This window comes from Gymnoscopelus microlampas (assembly GCF_963454915.1).
Source record: "Gymnoscopelus microlampas genome assembly, chromosome: 10".
NCBI lineage: Eukaryota > Metazoa > Chordata > Actinopteri > Myctophiformes > Myctophidae > Gymnoscopelus > Gymnoscopelus microlampas.
Window position 1 is genome coordinate 41,055,665 of NC_139947.1, and position 25,802 is coordinate 41,081,466.

Here is a 25,802-nt window from a genome sequence, read left to right on the forward strand (position 1 = left end):
TGACACAAATGTAACACCTACGATTCAAATTGGTTAACAGTGCTCTGTGAGCTCTCAGAGATCAGATTACAGATCCCATTAGACCTTCCCCTTATTTATACCAGTAAACAACACAGTAGTAGTAATTTAAGCAACAGAACATGAGGGAGCGTGATATGGGTCTAATGGAGAGTCTGTAGATCTGATTATCATCTACCATCACAATATAAAAACAGTCCTACCGGTTCCATTTTCGTTCCATTTATCATTTTATTGAGATTTGAAATGGGAAGAAAACTTGTTTTAATTTTTTTTCTACACAAATAGATGCATTCCACACGGAAACACGTAGAAAAATGACAATATTCTTTATCTTCTGTTTATCCCTTTTTTGTGTGAGGAAAATGGTGTGGGGCTATGTTGGTATGGGATCTGTTGGTACGCTATGGGGGGGTACGTTGGTATGTTGTAGGGGGTATTGTTCTATGGGGTGGGTAGGTTGGTACGGTAAGGGTGGTATGTTGGAGGAGGCATGTTGTCATAGAGCAGTGGTTCTCAAACAACTTCACGTCAAGGGCCCCTAAATTAATATTCATTTTGTGCAAGGGACCCCCATAAGAGAGGATTTGTGTTAACATTTTCCAGAATTATTCACACATTTCAGAGGTATAAAATAGGGTTAAAGGGCTTAAATTGATGCTCATTTTGTTGGGGACCCCCTGGAACCCCTTAAAGGACCCCTGGGGGACCACGGACCCCACTTTGAGAACCACTGTTATGGGGGGTATGTTAGTACATCAAGAGAGTTATGGTGGCATGTTGTAGGGTGTCGTCGGCTTCCTAAGTCCCATAGGACCATTGGATGTTGATACATTATGGGGGTTATGTTGGCATTTGGAGGGGGGTGTATTGGGGGGAGGGAGGTTATCAAGGCACTAAAGTTGAACAGAAGTTTGTGACATTAACAGTGTGTGACGTACAGTAACAGTGTAAACTGGTAATATGGCAGAAAAACAAGCACAATAAATAAATGTCACATTAATAATTATAATCATTTTCAGTACGTTAAACTTTAGATTTAAATAGTAGTAGTAATAATAAATACAAATCCAAGGAGCTTCTACAGCTGTGCTAATATTATCATCATTCAGTTGCAAACCGCGACCAGACTCTGGACTTTTAGAAGCCAACTCTATCGATCAGTAACCAGTTGTTTTCATCCTGAGACACTGGTAGTTAACTGGTAGCTAGTTGTCGTGGAGCTTCCTGTTTAAAGTTAGCGATGCTAGTGGAAGCCATTGTTAATGTGGCCTCCAAGGTAACAGAATGAACAGCATTTTCTACAACACTACGAATACATCAACAATTATCTCAATAGTCATTCAGACTGGCTTCTAAAAGTCCTTCAGATCTCATTTAATAGTCTGTCTGAGAGCCAGTCAAGTCGTTTGTGTGCATGTGTTGTGTGCCGTTGTGGTGTGTTGTTGGGAGGTGCTGGGTGTGTGTATAGCAGTGATTCTCAAAGTGCTGGTCCAGGGACCATCTGGGTTCCTCGTGGGCGTTCCAAATTTACCCTTACAGCTCTGTCACTCTGAGAGTGTACAAATTGTGGGGGTTCCAAATGGACTCTTTCGGGTGGGGGTCCTTGAAATTGAAAGGTTTGAGAACCACTGGCCTAATGTAAGTTGAGTGTTGTTTTTGGTGCTGGGTGTGGGTATAATGTATGTATAGTGTATAGTACATGTAGTGTGTGTGTGCGCAATGTGTGTAGCACAGTGTATTATTGTAACCATGGGTGTTCCAGACACTGTGCAGCAGTGTGCCTTTTCTGAGGGTCCAGCTCCAACATCACCATCAGGAAGTCTGTGAACTGAGCAGCTTGTTCTAATGGCCACTCATATTTCTCCAATAGGACTTCAAATAGACCCCATGGCTTCAGATTGGATATATGACGCAACTCTCCTACAGACAGACAGACAGCATGAGAGAGAAAACAATTAATGAGCTTTTTTGAGGAGGAGATGGCAATCAAGATAATTGAATGTAATCTCTCTCACTCACACACACACACACACAATCTCACCTCTCCTGTTGAAGTATTCTCTGGAGTATCGTCCAGATAAAGCAAAAGGCAAAGGGAGAGGTCCCAACAGCTCAATAATATGAGCTAAATGATCTGTGAATATAAAATATTGTGTTAATATTCAACCTTAATATTTAACATTAATATGACTTGCTGACTGTATAATGTACTGTAAATATTTGCATGCACAGTATATTAAACATAGAGGGACCCCTCACCCCCTCATTTGTATATTCATCTTATACAGTATATTAAAGGGGATCCTATAATGCTTTTTTTTTTCTTCTGTCCAGTACTTTATACGTCATAATGTCAGATGTTCATTTTAAATTTGGCCAAAGTTTTTAAATAATGAGGTAAATAAAAGATAAAGTTTTATGTCTGTGAGCAAAAAGCTCAAAAATACATACTGTTCCAAAATCTATGTTTCCAAGGGTTTTTTCTAATGTCAAAACGAGCTGACCTCAACTTGTGACCAATTTCTTTATGTGGTCATTTGCTATGCCCACATTGCCTTGATCCAGCCCACACTTCCAAAAAAATGTAGTTGGCCAAACAGAAGAAATGAGGGTCTGCATAAAGAGCCAGATGGGAACTGGGATACATGCAAAGTTACTCTAACTAGTCCATACTCTGGGATGTGTTCACTCAAAGTATTTACTTTGGGGTTATGCGCTGTACAGCAGGAGTCAACACAAACCTTTTTGGCCCCCTTCCAATATTTCCAATAGCATATTCATTACCAACCACCCACAATGTATGTCAAATGTAGCGTTAAATGTTGAAGTAACTAAACATTTATTCATTATTGACCAACAATACATAATAACATTTTACTGTTTAGTTGCATAATGGAGATATTTGATATTAGTATGAGTAATGTGACAGCACCTTGTCGTCAATCTGCGTGCGAGTGCTATGGAAAATGATATCCAAAGCGCCCATCTGCTCATAAATCGCTGTGTGTGTGTGTGTGTGTGTGTGTGTGTGTGTGTGTGTGTGTGTGGGGGGGGGGGACACGGTTCCTAAATGAAAGTCCTTTATAAGTTTGTAGTTGTGAGCCATGCACATGAGCCTGTGCTCTCTGTGCTGCTGTTGTGCCAGCGGCTACTGATCCCAATCCCATAGCCTGAGAGTACACCATAACCATGACAACACAACCCATAACCGTGAAAACAGATGCCATAAGCCAAACCTGGAAAGTCTGTTTACACAAAAACGCAAATAAACAGCTTACATTTTGGGAAAGTGTAAAAACGGGCTTCCTCGCGGTCTGCATATGCTTAACGGTCAATGCCCGTGTGCAAGTTCAGATCAATTGCTCAAGCCACTGAGGAGAACCATGCGGGACAGAGAGTGCAACTGACTTTCCTTACTTATATGTAGGATAACAGTGCCAGAATAAAAATATAAAAGTTGGAAAATGTTATACAGTAGGCCCCGCTCCCTTTAATAAACAGAAATATATGATAATCTCTGTGATTCACTTTTACTTTTCATCTTGATAGTTTTGTGTTGTGCTGTAGTTCCATGAGAGCGAATACATTACTTTCTATCTTTGACTTAGTAATATATATGTAATATATATGTGTTATATGTATGTACTCTAGTATAATACTATAGTAGTGGTGGAATGTCTAACCTCACGTGTCGTCATGGCATCAGGTGCAAACAAATCAGTCGGCTCCATATATGGGGCTCGGCAACATCATTTAGATGTGAGGGCCGCACAGCGCCAAACTAGTATGTCTTAAGTACTATATCTAGTACCTTCATCTCTGGTGTAGTCTTCTCCTGAGTGAGGTTCAAACATGTAATCTCCTGTTGCCAGCTCAAATGCCTAAAATGCATGACACAATCAATACAACATAATTAATACAAAATGCATTCAGTCAGTTAGTCAGCATTGTGTTTGCATCATAGTGAGGACATCATGGCCTGTGTTTGTATGAATACTGATGTAGGTCTAATTGTTGAGTTAATGCTCCACACTGGATCTGTTTGACAATAGCCTTTTCCCTCAGTGATAAAAAAAATATGGAAGAAGGGAGACATTAAGATGTATTGACATGTGCGTTGAAATATGACTTGAGGTGTCGTACCATACAGGCAGTACTCCAGATGTCAGCAGGAGTTCCGTATTCAGATCCAATCAGAACCTCCACAGCCCGGTATTGCCTGGTCTGAATGTCTTCTGTGAAATGTTTATACTGAAAATATACAAATTAAATTAGGATCATCATTATTATATTATTTTCATCATCAATTTTATTATTATTATTATGTTAGTGTGCATATTAATCAACCTCGGGCCGATACGCCAGGGCCCATTTGGATAACCTTGGGCAATGCTATATTACCCGGGTGTTGCGTTACGACTATTCACCTTATTCGCTCCCCGTGGGAGTAGGGAGCCCCATTGGTAAACAGGTTTCATGTTGCCATGTCTGCTTACAATAAGTGCATTATTATTACTATTATAAGTACATTATTATCATTATTATTATTATCATTACGTTATTCGTTTGTTTATTGTTCTTGAATTATGTCGGTTCATTGTTTATGTCAAATGAAATGCAAGTGTCCTGTAAGTCCATATCGGCTGGGCTTCCTTGGAAGCATGACAATTTAACTCATTCACTGCCACTGACGTAATAAACGTAATTATTCCCGTTTACCAAACCTGCCACTGACGTAAAAAACGTAATTTAAAAAAAAATATATTTTTTTTTTTCCAATTTGACCCAAAGACCAAGGAGATATGATTTTTCAAAGATCTAGACTCCCATCCACTTCCTTGTTAACTTAAAACTTCTGTATCTCGGCTCCTGAGTACTTTTTTTTTTTCAATGAAAAATCTCTGGCAGTGGGCAAACGCGGCCAGCAATAATTCTGGCAGTGATAACGAAAAATCAATCAATCATAAGTGATTTTGGGCTTGTTTTTAACACATTGACTGCCAATCGCGTAGACCTACGCGAACCTATTTAAAGCCGCCACGTGCCAGTCGCGTAGACCTACGCGAAGTGGTGTTTTTTTCTTTTTTTCGAAAAAAAGTTCACATTGCACTTTTTTCAATTTTCGATACGGCACATTTCATTGTAGCACCACCGGAAACGGAATTATCCGGGATCCGGTTTTGACGATCCCGTTGGCCTCCGTTCTAATTACGAAACTGAAACGCCATTTTCTCTTTGTAGTTTTTCTCCTCGCTGATCACTGTTTAACATAAACCGTTCTAACTACAACATGGCGGCTCCGTTTTGCACGTGGTTTTCACTGGTTGAAGCAGGCAGATCTCCGCGATGTTTACAAACCGTTTAGAGCTCAATCTTAAGGATTTTAACGAGGTCTATGGCGACATGAAAAAAACAACAATAAAACGCTGGCACTGGTAAGTACATTATGAGATTAACCTCTGGCATGGAATGTGTTAACACATTGCCTGCCAAGGATGTATATATACGTCCTTTCAAATCCAACACTTGCCTGCCAAGGACGTATGTCCTTTAATTATATTTATTTATTTTGTTTAATTACGCTAGAGGGTGCTCTTCCCTAATCTATGACTGATCCCTTGACTGAGAGAATCATAGAAGCAGAGATGACATCATCCCAAAAACAGTCAGTCCATCCACTCCCATGTCTCAGATTTCTTATTTTCTTCTTTTTTTGGTGAAAACGAGCCACGCGATCGATCGTCCAACAGAATGGACGATCGCGGTAAAAATGTTTTTGTTCCGGTGGATTTGTCTAAAAATGGAAAAGAAACAGTAAAAAGAAAACAAAGAAAATCCAGAAACACACTGTAGAGTTAGTTATTAGAGTATATATGGGTAGTATTCCAGTGCATGTGTGCCTACGTGCATCTTTGCGTGCGCACCCGCCCCAATAGGGCCACCCCAGTCAAACAAGTCTGGACATGCCAAAGCTCTGCAGCGATGTTCAGCTACAGTAGTTATAAAATCCTGGAGGTGCAGAACTGCTGAAACGGACTTGAGCTACAGCTGTAGCCTTGCTTAACAGTACTCACCACCCAGCAAGCATTTCCCAGGTCAGCTATCTTGATCTGTAGTTTGTCTGCATTTGTGGGATCCAGAGGGTTCAACAGGAAATCTCCTGCACTAAACACTGAAAAGACACAAACGCACACACAGGGGTTATGTGTGAAGTATTTCCATTGATATAACACACTCTCATGTAATACATGCTGTTGTTTCAACCGGCAGTCTCATAGTTCACAGGGGAAGCCAGACCTAGTGATCTTGCTGGTTTTAGTCTCTCTCTGACATTAGTGCGACACGCCACGCGTCATGAAGGCTGCTACTATAACTTTGATTACAAAATTAAATAAAATGGAACGTCAGGTTCGGTGTTTGGTTTGTGGTGCGTACCAACACGAATGCCTCATACCGAACAATTCAATATGAATATATGTACCATTACACCTCTAATATTTATATATATTTATAACAAGACAAGTAAAAACAAAAAGAAGGAAAACCTACTTCCTGGTGACAGGGGTGAACGCGAGCTGTCCTGACCAGTAGAATAACCTGATAGGGTAGATAGTGCTGACTCAGAGGTTGCTGACATCACAGAGCTCGACATCCCTGATAAGCCAGAGGCTGGACTAGAGTACCGCCCAGGGGTGTGGCCATTACAACTTTCCTCCAACCAAGAGGAAGCCGACTCAGGGCTGGCCTTGCTATTGGCTGCAAAGCAGGAAGTGTTGCCATTGACAACAGAGGAACCTATAGGTGACAGAAGAAGTTAGAGTTGAGTTAGTCTAAACTCAATGAATAAATCAAAACCAATTATATATTACATAATACTATATAAGATATATTACACAATAATATACTATAAATGTGTACTATGGTTGTTTATATAGTTGTGCATCGAAATTGTGTATTCATGTAGTGTAGGCATGTACTAACAGTTGTTTGTGCAGTTGTCTGTAGGGGATGGGGTCAGGCTGTCCATGTCCTCCATTCTCTGGAACATAATTATATAGAATACCAGTTTATGTATTATGACTGGTTGAGAAGCATTCTAACGAGCATTCGGTAAGACTGCATTTCTAACATCTTTGGGTTTGATAGATTAGATTGCATATTCAAAACAGTGATTGAATCTGCAGCCTTCATCATCACAAAATGCTTTTTCAGTTTCATATTCAAACAAATATTAAAAAAATATCAGCAAAACCAATATAATTTTGATATTGGTTCAATACCAATATTGCAATTTTAAGGCCCATATTGGCAATGTCAGATTAATCGTGCATCCTTAATAGTATATTATGTTCGCATAGGGGCTGGCAGGCAGTAGTATACAGTAGTATAGTGGTAGTACTGTAGTTCTAGTAGTAGTAGTAGTAGCATAGTAAAAGTATACTGTATATTACCTGTATCTCTACCAGTCGTTGGTCTAACAGTCTCTGCTGTCTTTTGGCTTTTCTCTTCAATTTCTTCTTCTTGTTTTTAGTCACTTTACCATCCTACAGTACACACACAGACAGACGTCCAGTTAAAATGAGCAAATCTATAAGAAACTATAAACGCACTATGTTGTGCACACACATGTCTGTGCGCAAACACACACATAAACACAAGGTTTTAAGAGCTCTAGTTCTCAGCTGTTGGTTTTACCTGACAGCATTGAAACCCCGTTCAACTAATCCTCAAGATTCAAGCGGGTTCGTTTGGCTACAAGCAGCAAAATCCTCAAGTGTATTTCTCCATCCCTAACACACAGGCTGAATGATGCCTCTGTATGCCTGACTGACATCTCTCAGTGGATCTCATTGTTATCCCACCAGTTTAAGCTCAATCATGAGCATCAATGCTCTGCACATACCAGAGAGAGAGAAGAGAGTGAATGGAACGACAGAGCACAGTGCGGGCTCCCAGTGTGCGTTCGTTCGTGTGTGTGTTGCTACGTACTTCGTTTAATTTGGGTCGATGGAACGACAGAGCACAGTGCGGACTCCCAGCGTGCGTTTGTTTGTGTGTGTGTTGGTACGTACTTTGTTTAATTTTGGTCGGTGCGATTAAAATCCTGCAATCTGTGTATATGATACACAGACGAGAGATGAGTGCTACAGTGGACTGTTTATTTTCTGACTGCTGTTCTGGTTTGTGGAAGACAGCCAGCGGGAGCCTTTTTGAGGGACATTACATACTGGACATGCATTGAGGCTCAATGCGAAGCAACAATAGCACATACTATAACACAGCCAACACCAGCACTGTGTAACAAGCACCACTGTGAAGCAGTTTGTTTAAGTTTAATGATGAATCTAAGAAAGATCACGGCAAACCTGAACTATCGCTACTTCCGGTTTTGTTTCAAAGGCCAAGAAAAAAGTGCCTTCATTGTAAATTCCCTTAAAAGCACCCTCTGCAGTCAGAACAGACAGGTCATTCATGAAGCTAAAAACCACACAGAGAAACAATTTATCAAAATGACTACTAAACATTCTCTGCTGAACTGTAACCCCCCCCCTGAGTTGAGCACTGCTTACCGAGAAGCTTAATAAGGTCCCGCAATCAACAATTCTATTACTAATATACCATTCACCATAAACTGATATTTCTACACTGGCTGTTAAATTTGACTAGTCGACTTTTCAAGCCCATCCCTACCACTCACTATGTTGTTTGACAAATGCTAATGCCAATTATCACTCTATATAAGAGCTTCTGCTAATTGCTCCAATGGTAAACGCGACCACAACACTTCCTTCACGCAGTGACCTTGGTAAAGGTGAAATGGCATGATGTTAACAATAAACCATGAACTAAACAAAAACCTTGCAATACCGCCCCCCTTCTGGCCGTCGCTGATCTCTGAACAGCTAAACACAGAACTGGAGAAGGACCCAGATAAATCTAGAACATAGAACATGATGAAGGGACAGGGTGTTGACCATGCTTCTATTGCACACATGTCTTCTACACTTGTTGCAACAATACTGTGTCTCCAGTCCATACAGGTACAGGAAGTCTTTGCCTGCCAACACAAAGCCTGGAGAAAGGCTTCCTTCTGACACCTTTTAGAAAACATTTGAGGAGAACAAGGCTGAACAATAGGCATTGACCTGGTCCAGGACCAGGAGACAAAGTGAATTGTTTGCCTCAGTGTAGTTGGTCTCAACTATGTCACCATCTTGGCAGGAGAGAGTGCCCACCTTCTTGGCTGTGTTGATGCTAGCGACTGACCTGGCTACCATGCAGACATACCTTGGTCATTCGTTCTCATGTTTTTGTTAGGCTCGTTTTCCGTGACCACAATGTTTAGAATGTAATTTAGATAGCATGTTATTCAAACAGATTTTTTGCCTGGTATCCTATAGTTTCAATGTACAGATTATTATTTTGATAGTATATTTTGGTATGTGATTACCTTGCTTATTGTAAGTCTGGATAAGAGCGTCTGCTAAATGATTACATTGTTAATTGTTGAAAGGTCAAACCAGCATAAAAGGTAAAGTTTTTGAACAGATTTTGAACCTAAATCCCATTGTTCTGATGTGAGATCATATAGTGTGTATTCCGTATGCCTGATGACGTCAAATGTGTGATCTCACATAATGAGTTATAAGCAATGTGCGCTGCTGCAGCTGATATTGCCACTGCATAAACATTGTGCAGTGTTGTATGGAGAGGATGTGCAGAGGTAGGAGACAAGGCAGTCCTTCCTTGCAATCATCATACAACACAAAAGATGTGTGGTCAGCGCCAAGGCACATGAAGCAAAGCCAATAGTGGTTGCACAAAGTCATTCTGAGACAATAATAATCAAGCTTGTTGTGTGTCACTTAAGAAAAATAACTAGACTGACTCTAGGGTGAGTACACCGGCCTTACTGTAAAGAGGGCAGGTTCCCAGAGATGGTGCTCTACAATATGTACATTTTGCATTTTCAGGACAAATGTGTGGATGAAATCCACAGAGGTTAGAGAGCCAGTGAGAAATACATTAAAGCTCATCTCACTGCTTATGGCACTGAACATCAGAAGGCAGCTACAGTAGTGCCACACTTTGGGAAAGAGTTAACCAAGCAGAAAACAGCTAGTATCACACCTGTCAAACAGCAAATTAATCAGAATGCAGCACATTAGGTGACTTACCTGAGTATCCCGAGGGGCGGCGCTAACTGCAGGCAGCAGGCAGGGGGGTAAGAAGAATGGGAGATGAAGCAAAGACGAGAGATGAAGCATTGATTGAGAAAAGGGGGAGAAAGGGAGATGAAGAACAAGAAAAGAGAGAGACAGGCAGAGAAACAGACAGACAAACAGAGACAGGCAAGAGAAAACAGCAAGTTAGAAACCCTCAGAGAGAAAGAGACTGCAGACAAGAGCAAGACAGGTCAGAAAGCAGCCAGTCTACAAAACAGGTTGTCTGACTGCCTAACACACTGGCAGTCAGTCAGACTGGGGGACTAGCAGTCAGTCAGTCAGTCAGTCAGTCAGTGAGACAGATAAAGTCTCCTTGTCTATTCCTCATCTCTAGACAGCTGGAGGTTACAGATTCAATCCTGCTCCACTTAATGTCACAGTTGCATCTGCAGATTTGGTCTGGCCCGCTCAGTTGTGATTGGATCTCGCTGCCCCCTAAGTTGTGGGGCACCAATCAGGGCCCAGTATGCAAATGTGGGGCGGGTTTATCACCAGAGGCATTTTTTTAAATTGGAAATGCAGGTTCCAAACAGAGATTCCAGACTAATATCTACGCAGTGATATTAATATGGCCATGCCGGGCTAGTATTGGTTGTCCATTCCTAGTTAACATTTCATTTATATTTAACAATTGATTACCCCTCCCCAATTAAACTAACACAGCCGGATAAATTAAAACATCATTAAGTAAGTTGAAGTGGGTTATTGTCGGTATCAGCCAAGCAATGAGGGTGTCTATCCGCTTACATGGCGGGGTCTAGTCACCCAAGCCGGGCAACTCATATACCGAGTTAGCGCCGGTGCCCGGGATCGACCCTACTAATGTTGTCAATATTGTACTAACCACTTGTACCTTAGCATTCCTATTCTGAGATCTACAAGCTCATAACGTGCAGTGAGCTTGTAGATCGGTTATTTTCACTGACACTCCACCAGTTTGACTACATGGACCATGGCAACACACTACGGTATGCGCCTCCACAGTGCACTGTGGACATAACTCTAACGACATGTTAAGGTCTCCTCATCCTGCCTTTCAGGAGCTCTACCGTTCCCACAGAAACACACAGCATCATGTCTCAGTCAACGAAACTAAAGAGGTAATGGAATCAGCGTCCTGTAGCTTTGACCTCAGTGACCTGAGAGTGCTCCACTGTTTCACCGCCAGGACAACCACAGCCTGCAAGGGCCACATTGCTGGTTCCAACAACACTGAAAAATGTCCTTAATACTTGTGACTGTTCAACAAAATTTTCCTCAATTTGCACTAGTTAAGAGGTTAGCCAATAATCCAACTTTGCTCCACAGCAATTTTATCTTGTAGGATTTATATCAGTTCTCATGTTATTCTATCATAAGACTGGTATAGTCGGGCCCCACTTATAAACATCTAGAAAGGGGTGCTCCTCGGAGAGCAGATAATCGCCAGGCTGTGTCAGTCATGGTTTGCAGCCGGCAGGACATGAGGAAGCTGTAGGGGGAAATAGTATTTGTACAACAGCCCCTACGGGTCTAAGTGAAATGGCTTTTGCCGCTGGCGTTTTTTTTTTGTCCCCTCAATATGTGACTAAAATGTGGGGTCTGTCAGATGATGAATTGATGCTTTTTTGGCATGGTTTATAAAAATAGGCGCCGGCGCAAAGGTTGGAAGGAAATGTAGGCAATCAGATTGGACTATGAAAAATTAGATTGATGCATGTTTATCACATGACTCCAGAGACAATGTGTAGCAAATTTGTTTGTCTAGACAAAATCTGTAGGAGCAGTAGTAGAAAAAGGCGTGTTATCTACGACAGGCCGTGAGTGTGAGGCGCAGATTCTGTCCTTGACCCCGTCTGTCGCTCTGTCCATGTGTAGCTAATGTTGCAAACTACTCGACCAATGGGTGCCAAACTGTTTTTGGCACCGATTGGTCGAAAAAACTAAAACCCAAACTATTTTTACAAACGTGCGTGTTTTGTTTTCATTCATATTTCTTCTGCATGCATTACCCCTGTCCACCTGCCCTTCATGGACGCATCTGTGATGTTGGTACAGAAGTGTTCCCTGCTGTATGTGGTCGCACAACCTTGTTCACTCTACCATAGTACTCTCTCGCATTCACCCAGTATGAACACAGCAGAGAAAAATAGAGCGAGTGTGTGTGTGTGTGTGAGTGAGTGAGTAAGTGAAACAGAGAGACGCTTGAATGTCAGTGTTGCAGTTGAACAATACTCTTGTCAAACCCTGCCAAATGGGGGTGTTTAACAACTCAAATAGCCAATATATATTTTCAATCCCTATCCCGAGCCACACACAGGATTCAAAATAGCCTAAAAATGCTCTGACTTATTTTCTCTCACACAGACTCAAAACAGCGCAATCAGCTGACCGTCAGCTGTAGTCTGGCCGTGTGCATACAGCATGCACACAGCAACGAATTCACACCTTTAAGGCCCCCCACACACCGACCCAACGTCTTGTATTGATAAGTGTTGGAAAGCATTTGTGGCCCAAAATCAAAGTTTTGCAATGGGTCATAAGTTGTAGAGGTGTATCTTTCCTCGGACGTGAGGAGATGAAACTCAGTATAACAACATAAGACCCTCCCACTGACAACCGAGCTAAATTCGAGTAGGCAAGGTCTGTACAGTATATTTGGTTTGTACACAGTCACTAATGATTTACTCAGTGTTAATTTATCCATATGTAACTCAGAGAGTGCACAAATGTATCCATTTGGTTACATTTAGTAACCAAATGGGTGTATTTTAAACAATAGAGGTACATAACAGCTTGTTAACACCCAATGTGCACGACTCATTAACACCCATTCTGTCCAGGAGGACCTCAAGAAGGACGTCTTATTTCTATCATTTTCAATCTAGATGTGAATCTCATGGGAGTAATTACATGTAAAGGTACATGGAAAAATAACAAGGCTCAAAAGTGAGTTTAAAAATAGTTTCTCTTTCGCTTGTTGTTTGCCGTCAGCGCAAGCAGGCGTAATGGTTGTAGTTCTGCATAATGAATATCGTCAGCTGATGATACAATTAGTTAGTTGAAACGTGTTTGTTTTTTTACCACAATAAATAGAAGATGAAGGATCCATGAGTGCTGGTGGTCTGTTTACTTGTCATACTTGTTGATGCACTGTATTGGTTGCTGTACATGCTTCAACACTTTATCTTGATAAAGAATGACTGCATTTCAAATCGGTTGTTAACGTTAAGTGTGGCTCATTAAAAATGTGAGAACAGACATAGGGATTTTAGAACGTAATAACAACGCATATGTCTGATTTTAAAACCGAAGGTTAAAGAGTTTAATATCATGGACCCCATACAGGTCCATCCATTTAAGATGCTCCGAACAGAGACCTGTGGCGGTTATGGAGCCGACCCGTACCCGAGGGACAAGTCAATGTTGTGGATAAGGATGGGACGATAATCGTGATAAAAAACGCTTACAATAATCGTATTGAACTGCAAATTCAGTACAACTTCCAAAAATAACAGATCTACAAAACACGTTGCAACCGTTCCCCCAGAATGTTGGAGGTTCAAGTGGTTTAACAAAAGTGGCATTTTAAGTTTTAAGCATATTTTGATTATCGCGATAATATCATTAATCGCAATAATTTTTGCCTCAATACATTCGTGACATGTAATTTCCACATCGTCCCATCTCTAGTTGTGGACCCGACCCGGCTCGGTTCTCGTTTCACGTCTAGTGTTTTCGGTTCCGGACAGACCCGTGCAACCCTCTAACTCATATATAACTTTTGTTGACATTGTTTGTCTCTGCAGGACAGACCGTTGGTGTCGTTTGTCTCTGTACTGGTCTATCAATCTATCAGTCAGTCACCTGAAGACCCTGAAGGGGGTGCAGCTCCAGCTCTCTGCCAGATGGTCGCCTCAGCTGCCAATCTTCTTATGTAAAGATCATCAACGTCCAATAGAATGTTCTCTGGTTTGATGTCAGTGTGGATGATCTTACATTTAGTATGTAGGTAGTCCAACCCCTGGAGAACCTACACACACACACACACACACACACATACACAGAGAAACACAGATGAACATTGCATGTCCCACAAATTCACATTCTGCAGACACTTGGTGTAGGCGTGTGTGTGTGGGATGTATTTGTATCATGCGTGTTTATTGTGTGTGTTGTGCTTAGTGTGTGCTTACCTGTCTTATCACAGTCTTAACACACACCAGCGGTAATCCCATGTAGTTTGACTTGATGATCCATTTTAACAGCTGGTGTCCCAAAACTTCCAACACCATACATACATCTGGTGCCGACAATCAGGAATTATAACTAGAAAACCTCCAACATACACACACATATGATACAGAGTCAATAATACTAGAAAAACACACGATGGTTGCGGTGTTGATTCACAGCAAGGTTATTATTAGTAATAGTGCATTTTGTATGTGTAGTTTCAATTTTTATTACAATTTGATTTTTTTTTTTCAATTTCAGTTTAGTTTTCATTGAACCTGCTAAGAAGGATAGATAAATCAACAGGAAGGCAGGAATAGGGATAGAGTCAGACAAAAATATGCACAGACAGACAGACAAATGGACAAAAATAGAGGAGTGGTGAGTAGAGTGGCAATGAAGGATACGGACTCCGTTGACTCCTGATATTTTAAAATCATCTATGAGTTGAACGACGGTCTCTCTCTTTGGATCAGATGGGTCACTGTCTCTCACCTAATAAAACATCACATCCAGACATGCAACCACAGTCAGTTAACTGATGAACTGTACAGTTACATTCACACATTCGGATACTCCATTCATGAATTTGTTCATTGGATACGTTTGTGGTCACTGGATAGTAAGTACATTAGTGAGTTTGTGGAGTGTGTATGGGTTATGTGTTTATTGTGTGTGTGCAGTGTGTTTGTGCATGCATACAGGTGTGTGTTTGTGTACGTACACATCTTAGCAGTCTGATCTCGTCCAGTGCGGTCTCTGTGTAATGCTGAGCACTCTTCACAACCTTCAACGCTACAAACCTCTTCCTCCTACACAGGAACACACATACAGATGAAGCTTATATCAAGGTTTCAAATCTGAACACAAATAACATATTTTTAATCCTAATACATTTTGTCTTGGACTGACAAATGACAAACAATATGATAAAAAGGGGGGGAACACATAAAAACATACATACATACATACATACACACACACACACACAGTATATTACTTACTGTAAATCCCAGCAGAGCCAGACAGTAGAAAAATGTCCCCAGCCAAGTTTTCTGACCACATGGTAGCGACCATTAAACAGATCACCTATCTTCACTGGGTAGTATCCACCTATTGTGCACACACACACAAATGTTATTCAAAAAACATGCTCATCGTATCAGGAAATATACAACATAATATACTGCTGATAATCTTTGATAATAAAATGTTTCCCCTTGCATATTCTTATATTTGGCATGTGATGCCACACCTTGTCAGAGTTGTGTGCCCTGCTCCAAACTTTGATTCAATGAGTGGTAGGCTGAAAACCATATTTTAGTTGTAAGATACTGTACAAATGCTTCGGAGATATGCAGAGCACAGGAAACTGCCAGGAGTTTCATGGGAAAACTTAAAAAAGACATAACCAAACAAAAAAGATGATTTGGGGAGGAGTGGGTCTTTAACATGAGCCATCTGTCATCTAGCAAAAGTGCCTGCAGCAGAGTGTACAATAGTGGACGTCTACACCTGTTCCTAACACTCTGGTTTCATTAAAATACCATAAGATATTAGTTAATGAATCCATTAACTTTACTGTAAACTAGAGTAATCTATTAGCCATACAGTGCACCTGTCTATTTGATGGAACTCATTAAAACTTCTTAATTTCCCTCCATGGCATTAATAAAAGGTATCTCTCTACCATGAGGGTAAAAATATACCCATATGCTGCTAAGCATCCCAATAAACAAGCTCCATACTACGGCTGTTTAAGCTTTCGGCTCAGCTGCACCCAACCAATGGAATGCTATCCCCAACCACCTTTTAAAAATACCTTCTTGTTTACAATTGTGCCCTCCATGCAAAAGTGGGATTATTTTCTATTCTCATCTTCTATTCGATATCTATTTTCATTGTTTACTCATTTATTATTTCCACTTTAATGTAAAAGTGCCTTCACTACACCATGTTACAGTAATCCATTACCTTTACAGTAATCTGAAGGGTCTTCCTGTTCTTCGTCATCCGACCCCAGCAGCTCAGGAGGGGGTGGAGTAAAGTCTGGAGGGGGCGGGCTCAGAGCTGAAGGAGGCGTGGCCTGCAAAGGGGCAGCGGGAGCCCGACTAATAGAAGTTGAAATGGGTGTGGCCAAAGACTCGGAGGGGCAGGAGAGGAGACTGGATGCAGATGGTGGAAGAGATGAAGGGAGGGAGGGAGAGAGAGAAGCGGTGGCATGTAACGATGGAAAGAGAGGGGTTGAGGGATGGAGAGAGGAGTGGCTGTGGGTGAAAGTGACTGAGGGGATAGGTGGGTCATCATCAAGGTAACCGGGGTCATCGTCAAGGTAGCCAGCATCATCAGCAGGGTATCCAGGATCGTCATCAAGGTCAAGGTCAGGGAGGCACTGAGAAAGAGTGAGAAGGGGCGTATGGGAGGCATTGGTGGTATTTCGGGTAATATTTTGGGATTGTACAGGACTGTGGGTTATGTTTGGAGGAGACTTGTCGCCATGATAAATAGTCTTTGTGTCCGTTGATGTATGGGGCGAGGCAAGTTGACCATCTCGTCCTGATTGGTTCTCAGGTCCATTGAGAGAAGGAGGCGGGGTGCCGTTTGGAGATTCAGACTCAGAGGCTATGCTGGTGGCCGAGCGTGTGCTGTTTTTGTATGTTTTGGGAACGTTTGGTATGCTGTTCTGGGGTTCGTTAGTAGTGGTGGCGTCGAGTTTGGGAACGCCTGGTGGGTTGCTTAGGGGTGTAGTCGGTGGGGTGGAGTATAGTTTGGTAGCATCTGGTATGTAGTTGTGGGGTGTCGTTGGAGGGGTGGAGTCTGGTTTGGAAGCATCTGGTATGCAGTTGTGGGGTGTAGTTGGCGGGGTGGAGTCTAGTTTTGAAGCATCTGGTATGTAGTTGTGGGGTGTAGTTGGAGGGGTGGAGACTGGTCTGGAAGCGTCTGGTATGGAATTGTGGGGTGTAGTTGGAGGCGTGGAGTCTGGTTTGGAAGCGCTTGGTATGCAGCTCTGGGGTGTAGTTTGAGGGGTGGAGTCTCTGTGCAGAGACAGCAGTTGACACAATTCAGCAGAAGGAAGCTCAGACCTGAAAGATTAGACACATAAGAAAACATTGAAATCATTTGGTATTTCTATAAAACAGACTTTAACTTTCCTTTAACTCAGTGCCATTGACGTGTATACGTACATTTTTTTCAAAGCCCAGAGCGCCAAAGACGCACGCGTACACGTCCAAACCGTGTTTTCATTGTTTACCACTAGATGGCCCTATTCTGCAAGCTATGAACCACCATTTCAGGCTCAGACACCGAGAGATGTAGGAGATCACATGATCACAAGATGTAATGCTCCATCTACTTCCTGGTTAGCGGCTGCAGGGGAACAGCTGTAACTTGAGTTTTTTTTTCCCTGCATTTTTGGAGAGACATGACGTTTTCTCGCCAAAAAGCATCTGGTCATAGCAAGTGAACGGCAGATCGTGGTGAAAATCTTTTTTTCGCGGATCGAGCACAGTGAAAGCCCCCGTGATTACCAAGCATCAGGGGATCAATCATACTAAAGATAAATATTGTGACTACTTAAAAAATGTAAGAAAAATGTTTAAAAAAAAATCGCTGGCACTATTGGCAATTATTTTTGTATTAACTTGGCACTGAATGAGTCAATAAATTATGGGTAAAATGCCTTGCTCAACTGTACTTTAACAATAATTGAGGAAGGGCTGAGCATTTCAGAATCAGTCTTTTTGTAACCTATTATTCTCCAAATGATCAGATGCTGGATGTCAAATTACAAACACACACAAACTGTACTTTCAAGTTGTGAAAATAATACTGTACGTCTTCAGTTATTTGAGCTGACGGTATAAAAGTGGTGGTGGAATTTACTTAATGGTACTGGTAGCTCAGAGACATGTTTCATTCCAATAGGCAGATCAGATAAGGTCTCTGACATGCGACATTAGAAGTGAAAAGGACAGCTTCTGTCTCTTTACAATAAAGACTACTTCCTGATTTAATGTGCAGCTTTCAACGGCGAATACACTAGGTCTGGTTCAGATCCATATCTTTGTTCCGTTTTGTTCTGTTGATCCTATCCAACTTTATCAATACAGGAAGCTACAGTGGTTGCATTCGCAGAAGATCTCAAAGTAATACAGAGTGGCAAGAGAATGCTTTGCATACAACATATGGGCATAAAAGGAACACAGACAGACAGACAGACGGGTACAATGGGTACTCTGACAACGCGTATTGCATAACCGGGTGTGGCATGCATTCCCAACTTGCATTGTTCCGGACTATTAATATTTAGATGCCTCTGAGATTCTATAAATATTCTGTACTACAAGTCTAAGCTGAAAAACGTTTGCGTGTGGCTACAGATAAATGTATGGCGAGAAACCTGCGTTGAAATGACCGTATGCCCATTTTTTGGTCAACGGGTTTGATAAATGTGGTCCAGTGAGTTGTCTTTTCCTGCTCACCAGTACACGTTTTAAAACTCATTTTCCTACATAGACATCTGTGGCCAGTTTCAAAACCAGACCATGCAATTCAATGAAATGACATCCTTCTTTAAATAATGTAAACTGATGGATGACGACAGTGTAGAGAGGCAGGGAGCAGGCATGAGTCAATGTTCTTATCTGGTTAGGTGAAACACACAAAATATTTATTTATAGAATTCAGTCACTCAGGGCTGCGTTTCACTTCCATAACTGCTTAGCTGTCACCTGCACCCAGAGAGTAAGGAGCAACTACTACTCACAGTAGTTTCAATTCCAGTCAGTTGTCTTTCAGGCCAGTCAACTGAAAAGAAAACAAGGACCACCAAATCCTTGGGAACAGATCAACTGTCCTTTATCCAAAACAATACCAGTTCAACAATCACCCAATAACAGAATACAGAAGGAAAGAAGAAAGAAAGGAGATGGAAAGAGTTGGGAGGAGAGGATATGTATGTTCATACATACATATTTGTATAACAGTTTCGGTTCGGGTTCAGTACAGTTAAAAAAACAAAACATGGACAGGAAGTCAGGCAAAGAGCACACCACTGTCTAAATTGATGGCGCTGCAGTGGAGCAGGTCAGCAAATTCAAATTCCTTGGTGTCTGTCCACAACATTGAGAAACTTGGGACATGCACACACACCAAACAAGTTCCAAGACAGAAGCCATTTTAAATCGGGCACCCCACACCAGGTCAAATCATCCCCAATAACCAGCATCTCCTTTTCCAAAAAACTTGTTCACGCCGTTGTCTCTTCAAGGCTTGACTACTGCAACACATTTCTCACCGGGATCCCTAGCAAGAGCATCCAGAAGCTCCAGTACATTCAAAACAGTGCTGCTAGGATCCTGATGAGAGTGCGGAAATATGAACATATCACACCCATACTCCATTTGCTACACTGGCTTCCTTTAGGATAGACTACTTGGTCTCCCTCCTTGCGTATCAGTGCATCCACAGCAATGCTCCCTCCGATCTAAAGGAACTCCTCGAAAACCTGAAAAAACACTGAAAACCCCCATGACGAAACTCCGCACCATGCGGGACCGGGCCTTCTGCTCAGCTACTCCTCGGCTGAGGAATGCCCTCCCTGACCATCTGAGAGTAGCCTGGTAAACCATCCCAGGCGTGGAATTCACATTTCATTTGAAAATGAAATGTCAATTCCGCGACCGGGTGGTTTACCAGGCTAATCTGAGAGCACCACAGTCCGTAGACGCTTTTTTTTTTTACACGTATTTATACACTATTTTTAACAAGGCATTTGGCTAGATGGACTTATTGATGCCTTGTGTGTTTTTTCTTAGCTGTGTATAGTTGGGAGGGGGGTCTCTGACCATTGATCTGAATTGATTCATTTCATTATTTTGTTTAGTTTTTTATCTTGACTTTTATGCAATGTAGCACTTTGAGATCTGTGTCAAATATAAAGTGCGTCACAAATAAATGTATTATTATTATTTGTGTGGTGAGGAGGGCACAGCAACAACACTACTTCCTCAGGCGCCCGAAGACGTTTTGTATGGACCACAAGGTCCTGAAGGCCTTCTACAGAGGTACCTTCGAGAGCATCCTGACTGGCTACATCACTGCCTGGTAACGGTACGGGAACTATACTAACCTCAACCGCAAAGAAATACAGAGGGTAGTGCAGTCAGCCGAGCATTAATTTCCTTCCATCCATGACATATACGAGGCACATTGTCACAGCAAAACCCGGAGGATCATGAGATCGTAGCCAACCAAACCACAGACTGTTTCAGATGCTGCCACATGGCAAGTAGCTTGGCAGCCATAAGGCTAGTGACAGTAGGCTGATAAATAGTTTGTTCTCACGGAAAATCAGGCTTATGAACTATCTGACCAGGGAAAAACTAAGCAAACACTGGAAACACTCACACCACCTCCCTCCCCCAACCACGTCTCTATCTGTACCCAAAGGGAGCCAGTGCCCCCCCCCACACACAACTGGGGGGCAGAAGCCAGAGGCAACCTGAAGCGTTACACAACGCCAAGGACACTGGCACAGATAGATTTTTACAATAAGGAGTAAGAACATCTGGATTTTAAGCAGGTGCGCTTCCCCTGAACGTCTCTTTAGCGGTGGTTGCTCAGCTACAAAAACAACTAATTCAAAGAAAAAAACACCAACGTGGAAAAAGCGGCACTCAAAAAATGGAAATGCAAGACTCAGGCTCAAGTGCACATTTCAGAAATAAGCTGTACATGATAACTATGCTAGCAATGCCTAGCATAATCCCAAAGGCAGGGCTAAGAGTTTACCTATATTTCTACCTGCTGACAATAGCAGGCAAGAAGAAACTGGATTATAAAATGGGTTAGGGTGTTGAGTTGGTGAGCTCAAGCTGCGCTGCTCACATGCCCTGTGTGGCAGCTCTAACCTGTTGTCATCCAAAGCAAAATATATAATGTACTTAACAGACAACTTTGTTTTTTTACGACCAAGGTTTATGTTTTAGATTGTAATTAAAGTAAATAAAAGATGAGTGTTAACATTTTTGTATTTACTGCTTTCTATAGTTTTAGCAATTTTCGCCACCTTTTTTACAGTGGGCGGGGGCATTCTGTCCAGTGGCTAAATATGTATTTTTTTACACAATAACTAGGCGTTTTATTTATTATTATTTACAGTACCGGTAGCTCTTCTAGCCCCCAATAACTCACATCTGGCCATCAAAGACCACAGGACCTTTTATATTGTGTAAAAAAGACATATTAAGCCACTGGACAGAATGCCCCCGCCCAACATAAAAAAGATCGCGAAAATTGCTAAAACTTAAAAAAGCGTAAATGAAAAAAATAACACTCATCTTTTATTTACTTTAATTACAAGCTAAAATATAAACTAAGTTTTCCTTTAAAGCTTCAAAATGAAAAGAACAACTAAGCACTGTGTAAGAAGTGTCATCTGGATGAGGCAGCTATAGCATGAAGTGTAGGTCTGAGCCCATATTGGCCACTGAAATTAAATAACTGCGGCAGCCTCAGACTATAAAGCGAAAAGAAATTATGTAAAGATGTTGTCTATAATATGCATTATATGAGAATTAATAGCTGTGTTACAACACTGCCATAAAGGAGTTTGGCTGTTATGTTTTACATCATCCGTGCATGTGCTGACATTTGCTGACAGTCATCAATAAAGCTCTGTTTAATTATAAACCTTGTGTGGACATTAGAATCCTCTACAGATGTATTATGTATTTACTACTGCTGCAGCATCTGCTGCATGTACAGTATTTACAATTGCTGCAGCATCTCGGCGCACAAGGTCATGTTAAATGCGTTGATGTGCACAACCGCAACTATTTTCTCCGCAGGTATAATTATTACACTAATTTAAAACACATATTCCTGGTTCTGGTGACTTATATCGTCCTTCTAATGTATGAGGGGGTCTTGTCTCTTTTTATGGAACAATTAAATACAAATAAATAAACAAATAAAAACATGGGCCTCTCATGCATTAGAAGGACAAAATCAATCACCAGAGTGTGTCAATGAGTCTAACATGGTTGAAATGGAGTTTGAAGTTCAATGGGCTTATATACTGTAGGAAGGGGGCATGTCTGATAAAAGCATTATATCAAATATCTAAATATTGAATCAAGCAACTTAAAAACTGTCTGGGGTGCACACAAAAGCCAGATTACATGTGAAAATGACCCCAGAAGTGTTTTAAAGTGAAATGCCGCTTTAACTTAATGTCAATCCCTGCATCACATAGTAAACTGTGAGATATAGCAACATTGTAATGGGTGTTTACTGGCAAATAGCTTAAAATAAAGCCCTGCATAAACAGACACACACACACACACACACACACACACACACACACACACACACACACACACACACACACACACACACACACACACACACACACACACACACACACACACACACACACACACACACACACACACACACACACACACACAGATTATATTACATACACTTCATTGATCAGCAAGGAGAGATTCAAGTACATACTGTATAGTATGTTTGTGTATACAGTACATACAAGCACAACATAGCTATATATAGCAATTTAGCTGCATAAAGTATGCAGTGAAGTAAAGTCAAATCTACAATTATTCAATCAACACAGTGGCTTACCGATTCTCCGGGGAAGGGACTTGGTCTGTTGGCTGTTTTTTGTGTTTCTTGCCTTTCTTACGGTGTTTCTTGCCCTGGCTGGTGGTGGGGGGGTTGCTACTGGGACCACTGGCCACAGCTGTCAAGTAGGACAATATCACACATTTAACTACAGTCTCATCCAAACACACGTACTAATCCACAGCCAGCAATCAAAACAATAATTCCACTACACAAAATGACAAACATGGGGCTGTGAGGTTTAACATCTTTCTTGACTTACTGTACCCGTTTGTGTGTAGTTTGTGTAGCCTGTATAGTTGTGCAGTTATGTGTAGTTTGAATAGATGTCGTGTTTTGTACTGTAGGGCTAGGCAATATGAAAAAAATAAAATGTCACAATATTGGGGGGATGACAATTCGTGCTTTCACAAAATATTAATACTAGTACATTTTTGATAAATAGATGTCAGTAATGCCTATATAATAACTAAGACCACGGAGGTGGGTTCGAATCCACCGTGGTGCAACCGGCTTTGTCATTGCATGTACTCCTACGGGATGGGGCGGCACCTGTCAACGGGGAGTGTTGGGCGGGAGGAGTAGGGCGACTCTACGTCCTCCCGGTGGGGGCTCCTCACTGGCAGGTGAGTGAGTAGGATACAACAGCAGTGACAACACAAATGTGTGTGGGGAGGAATACATTGGCATAACGACTAAATTGGGGAGAAAAGGGGGTAAAAAAATATTGGCTACTAATAATAGAACAGCTAGAACAGTCAGGTAAGTTCAGAAAATAACACCGCTTTACTGTAATGCAGCCTTTAAAACCATGAAAAGACAGCATTTATATCATTTCATAATATTCCGATATTCAAAATCCTGTCTAGTCCAGTTGTCAAACTGAAACAAAATGAGCAAGTCGAAATCTCAGGTCACACCTGAATTCATACAGTAGCAAAAATAGGGACACCAGGTTTAAAATGTTTGTTTTTGGGGGTATAGAATTTGCCTCTGTATTGGGAAATGAGTGAGGACAAAGTACTGATATAAATTGTATATCTATTGCAATAATAATGTGAAGTGAACAGCCTAAGGCTCACCTGCCACAATAAAATGTCTCATATCACGATATTGCCCAGCCTGTGTGTACAGTTACTTTGTATACGTATGTATGTGGTTGTGTGTACTGAGTAGTTTATCCAGATGCATGTGTGTGCGTGTTGTTTGTGTTGTTAATGTTGTGTATTATGGGTGCATGTGTACTGTAGACTGGTTTGTGTGTGGTTATGTGAGTAATTTTAGTGACAGCTGCAGCTGTTCGCAGCATGCTAGTACTGTTAGCCTCGCCTTAGCTTTAGCCAGGCTAACCAGAGCCACAGTGTAATGATGATGAGGGAAGCAACACACACTGTAAAATCCTCAGTGAACATTTATCTATGTATAACTCTCAAGAGTGTTCAAATGTAACCCAAGCCCAGAGATTAATAAACACCCAAGCATTTTACAGTGATACAAACCCCATATATCTCTCCCACAAACCACCGTCTACATGAGAATCGTCTGTCTGTTAAAAAGTCAATCACCGTCACATCCCACTTCTGACACCAACATTGTCACAAACACCAGAGCTAGAATAACATTAGGAATAAGAGTTGTTACCGTTGAAATACATTACCTATCAACATCATGCAGCCTCAGAGTCACCGGCCGGGTTAACGTTACCGTTACAGCTAGCCTGTGTGTTAGCCTAAGCAGTGTAATAAACGACAGTTTCTTTACGTTGACATAAGACAAACAGCGTTTAAAGTCATGCCTCTGACAGCTCGTCATGCAACACATATAGTGTACAACGCGATGCACTGTCTATTCTATTTATAGTTGAGTTTTATTTATATTTTACCCACCGTTCATGGAGATCATGAGGACAGCTGGCTCTACGCGCTGCTCTGCGCATGCGTCATCGAAAGTGACGTCCGGATTGTACAACGTTGGTTGGGTGCTCGTTGCCCCTGGCAACCACCAACCATTACCATCACTGTCGCTCCAGTCTATGGGATTTGGGCTCTGGCTGATCAATGAGCCGTGCGCGCGCGCGCACACACACACACACACACACACACACACACACACACACACACACACACACACACACACACACACTCCAACTAATGTTTAAGGTGGTGGTGTGATTATTAAAGTGATTACCATATTATCATTATTAATTATTTTAGTCCTAGCACTATATTCCCATAGTCATCATATTAAGTATTTGTGATTTAATTTGACTCTTGTGTAGTAGGCCTACAGTACCTGGTAGGCAGCTGTGTCTCAGGAGATAGAGTGGCCTCTTGGGAATCTGAAGATTCCTGGTTCAATCCCCGGTAGTGTCGATTGTCCTTGGGCAAGACATTTAACATCTAAATGTTCCTGATGAGCAGCTGCTCACCAAGGTTGGTGCCTTGCATGGTTGCCTCCACCACCACTGGTGTGTGAATGGGTGAAAGTAATGCACATTGCAAAGCACTTTGGACAAAGGTGTATATAAATTGTACATGGGATGTTACAAATAAATTGTGGGCCCTGATCCAGAACAGGCTGAGAACAGTAACCACTGGCTACCTTTGTATTAGTTTCCATAAATGTTCAACAACAAGTTGTGAGCTGATAGGTCGGCCTTTTTCGGCGAGCTACTCTGTCATACATATA

General features: G+C 41.6%; 1 protein-coding gene across 3 annotated transcripts; it reads right to left on the reverse strand.

The window, feature by feature from the left end:
* Positions 1-242: 242 nt before the first annotated feature.
* Positions 243-25,057, reverse strand: srpk3 (SRSF protein kinase 3). 3 transcript variants are annotated; one of them, XM_084069289.1, is made up of 18 exons: positions 25,001-25,029; positions 24,772-24,843; positions 23,115-23,232; positions 16,437-17,545; positions 15,467-15,575; positions 15,187-15,274; positions 14,870-14,957; positions 14,423-14,529; positions 14,094-14,259; positions 10,200-10,225; positions 7,473-7,565; positions 7,003-7,060; positions 6,571-6,816; positions 6,096-6,193; positions 4,165-4,272; positions 3,833-3,902; positions 2,063-2,155; positions 243-1,941 (listed from the first exon to the last, which is right to left on the reverse strand). In XM_084069289.1, exons 2-18 carry the CDS (start codon positions 24,782-24,784, stop codon positions 1,760-1,762), a joined length of 2,772 nt encoding a protein of 923 aa, XP_083925415.1. In that variant the 5' UTR covers positions 24,785-24,843; positions 25,001-25,029; the 3' UTR covers positions 243-1,759. The 3 variants fall into 3 exon arrangements, with proteins under 3 accessions (XP_083925415.1, XP_083925413.1, XP_083925414.1); XM_084069287.1 differs by lacking the exon at positions 24,772-24,843 and having other exon boundaries at positions 25,001-25,057; XM_084069288.1 differs by lacking the exon at positions 25,001-25,029 and having other exon boundaries at positions 24,772-24,963.
* Positions 25,058-25,802: the final 745 nt, after the last annotated feature.

Coding starts and splice junctions, on each gene's coding strand:
- srpk3 (XM_084069287.1), bottom strand. Junction 3,903..4,164: donor TCTGGAGTACTGCCTGTATG/GTACGACACCTC, acceptor CATGCATTTTAG/GCATTTGAGCTGGCAACAGG. Junction 1,942..2,062: donor AGAATACTTCAACAGGAGAG/GTGAGATTGTGT, acceptor GTCTGTCTGTAG/GAGAGTTGCGTCATATATCC.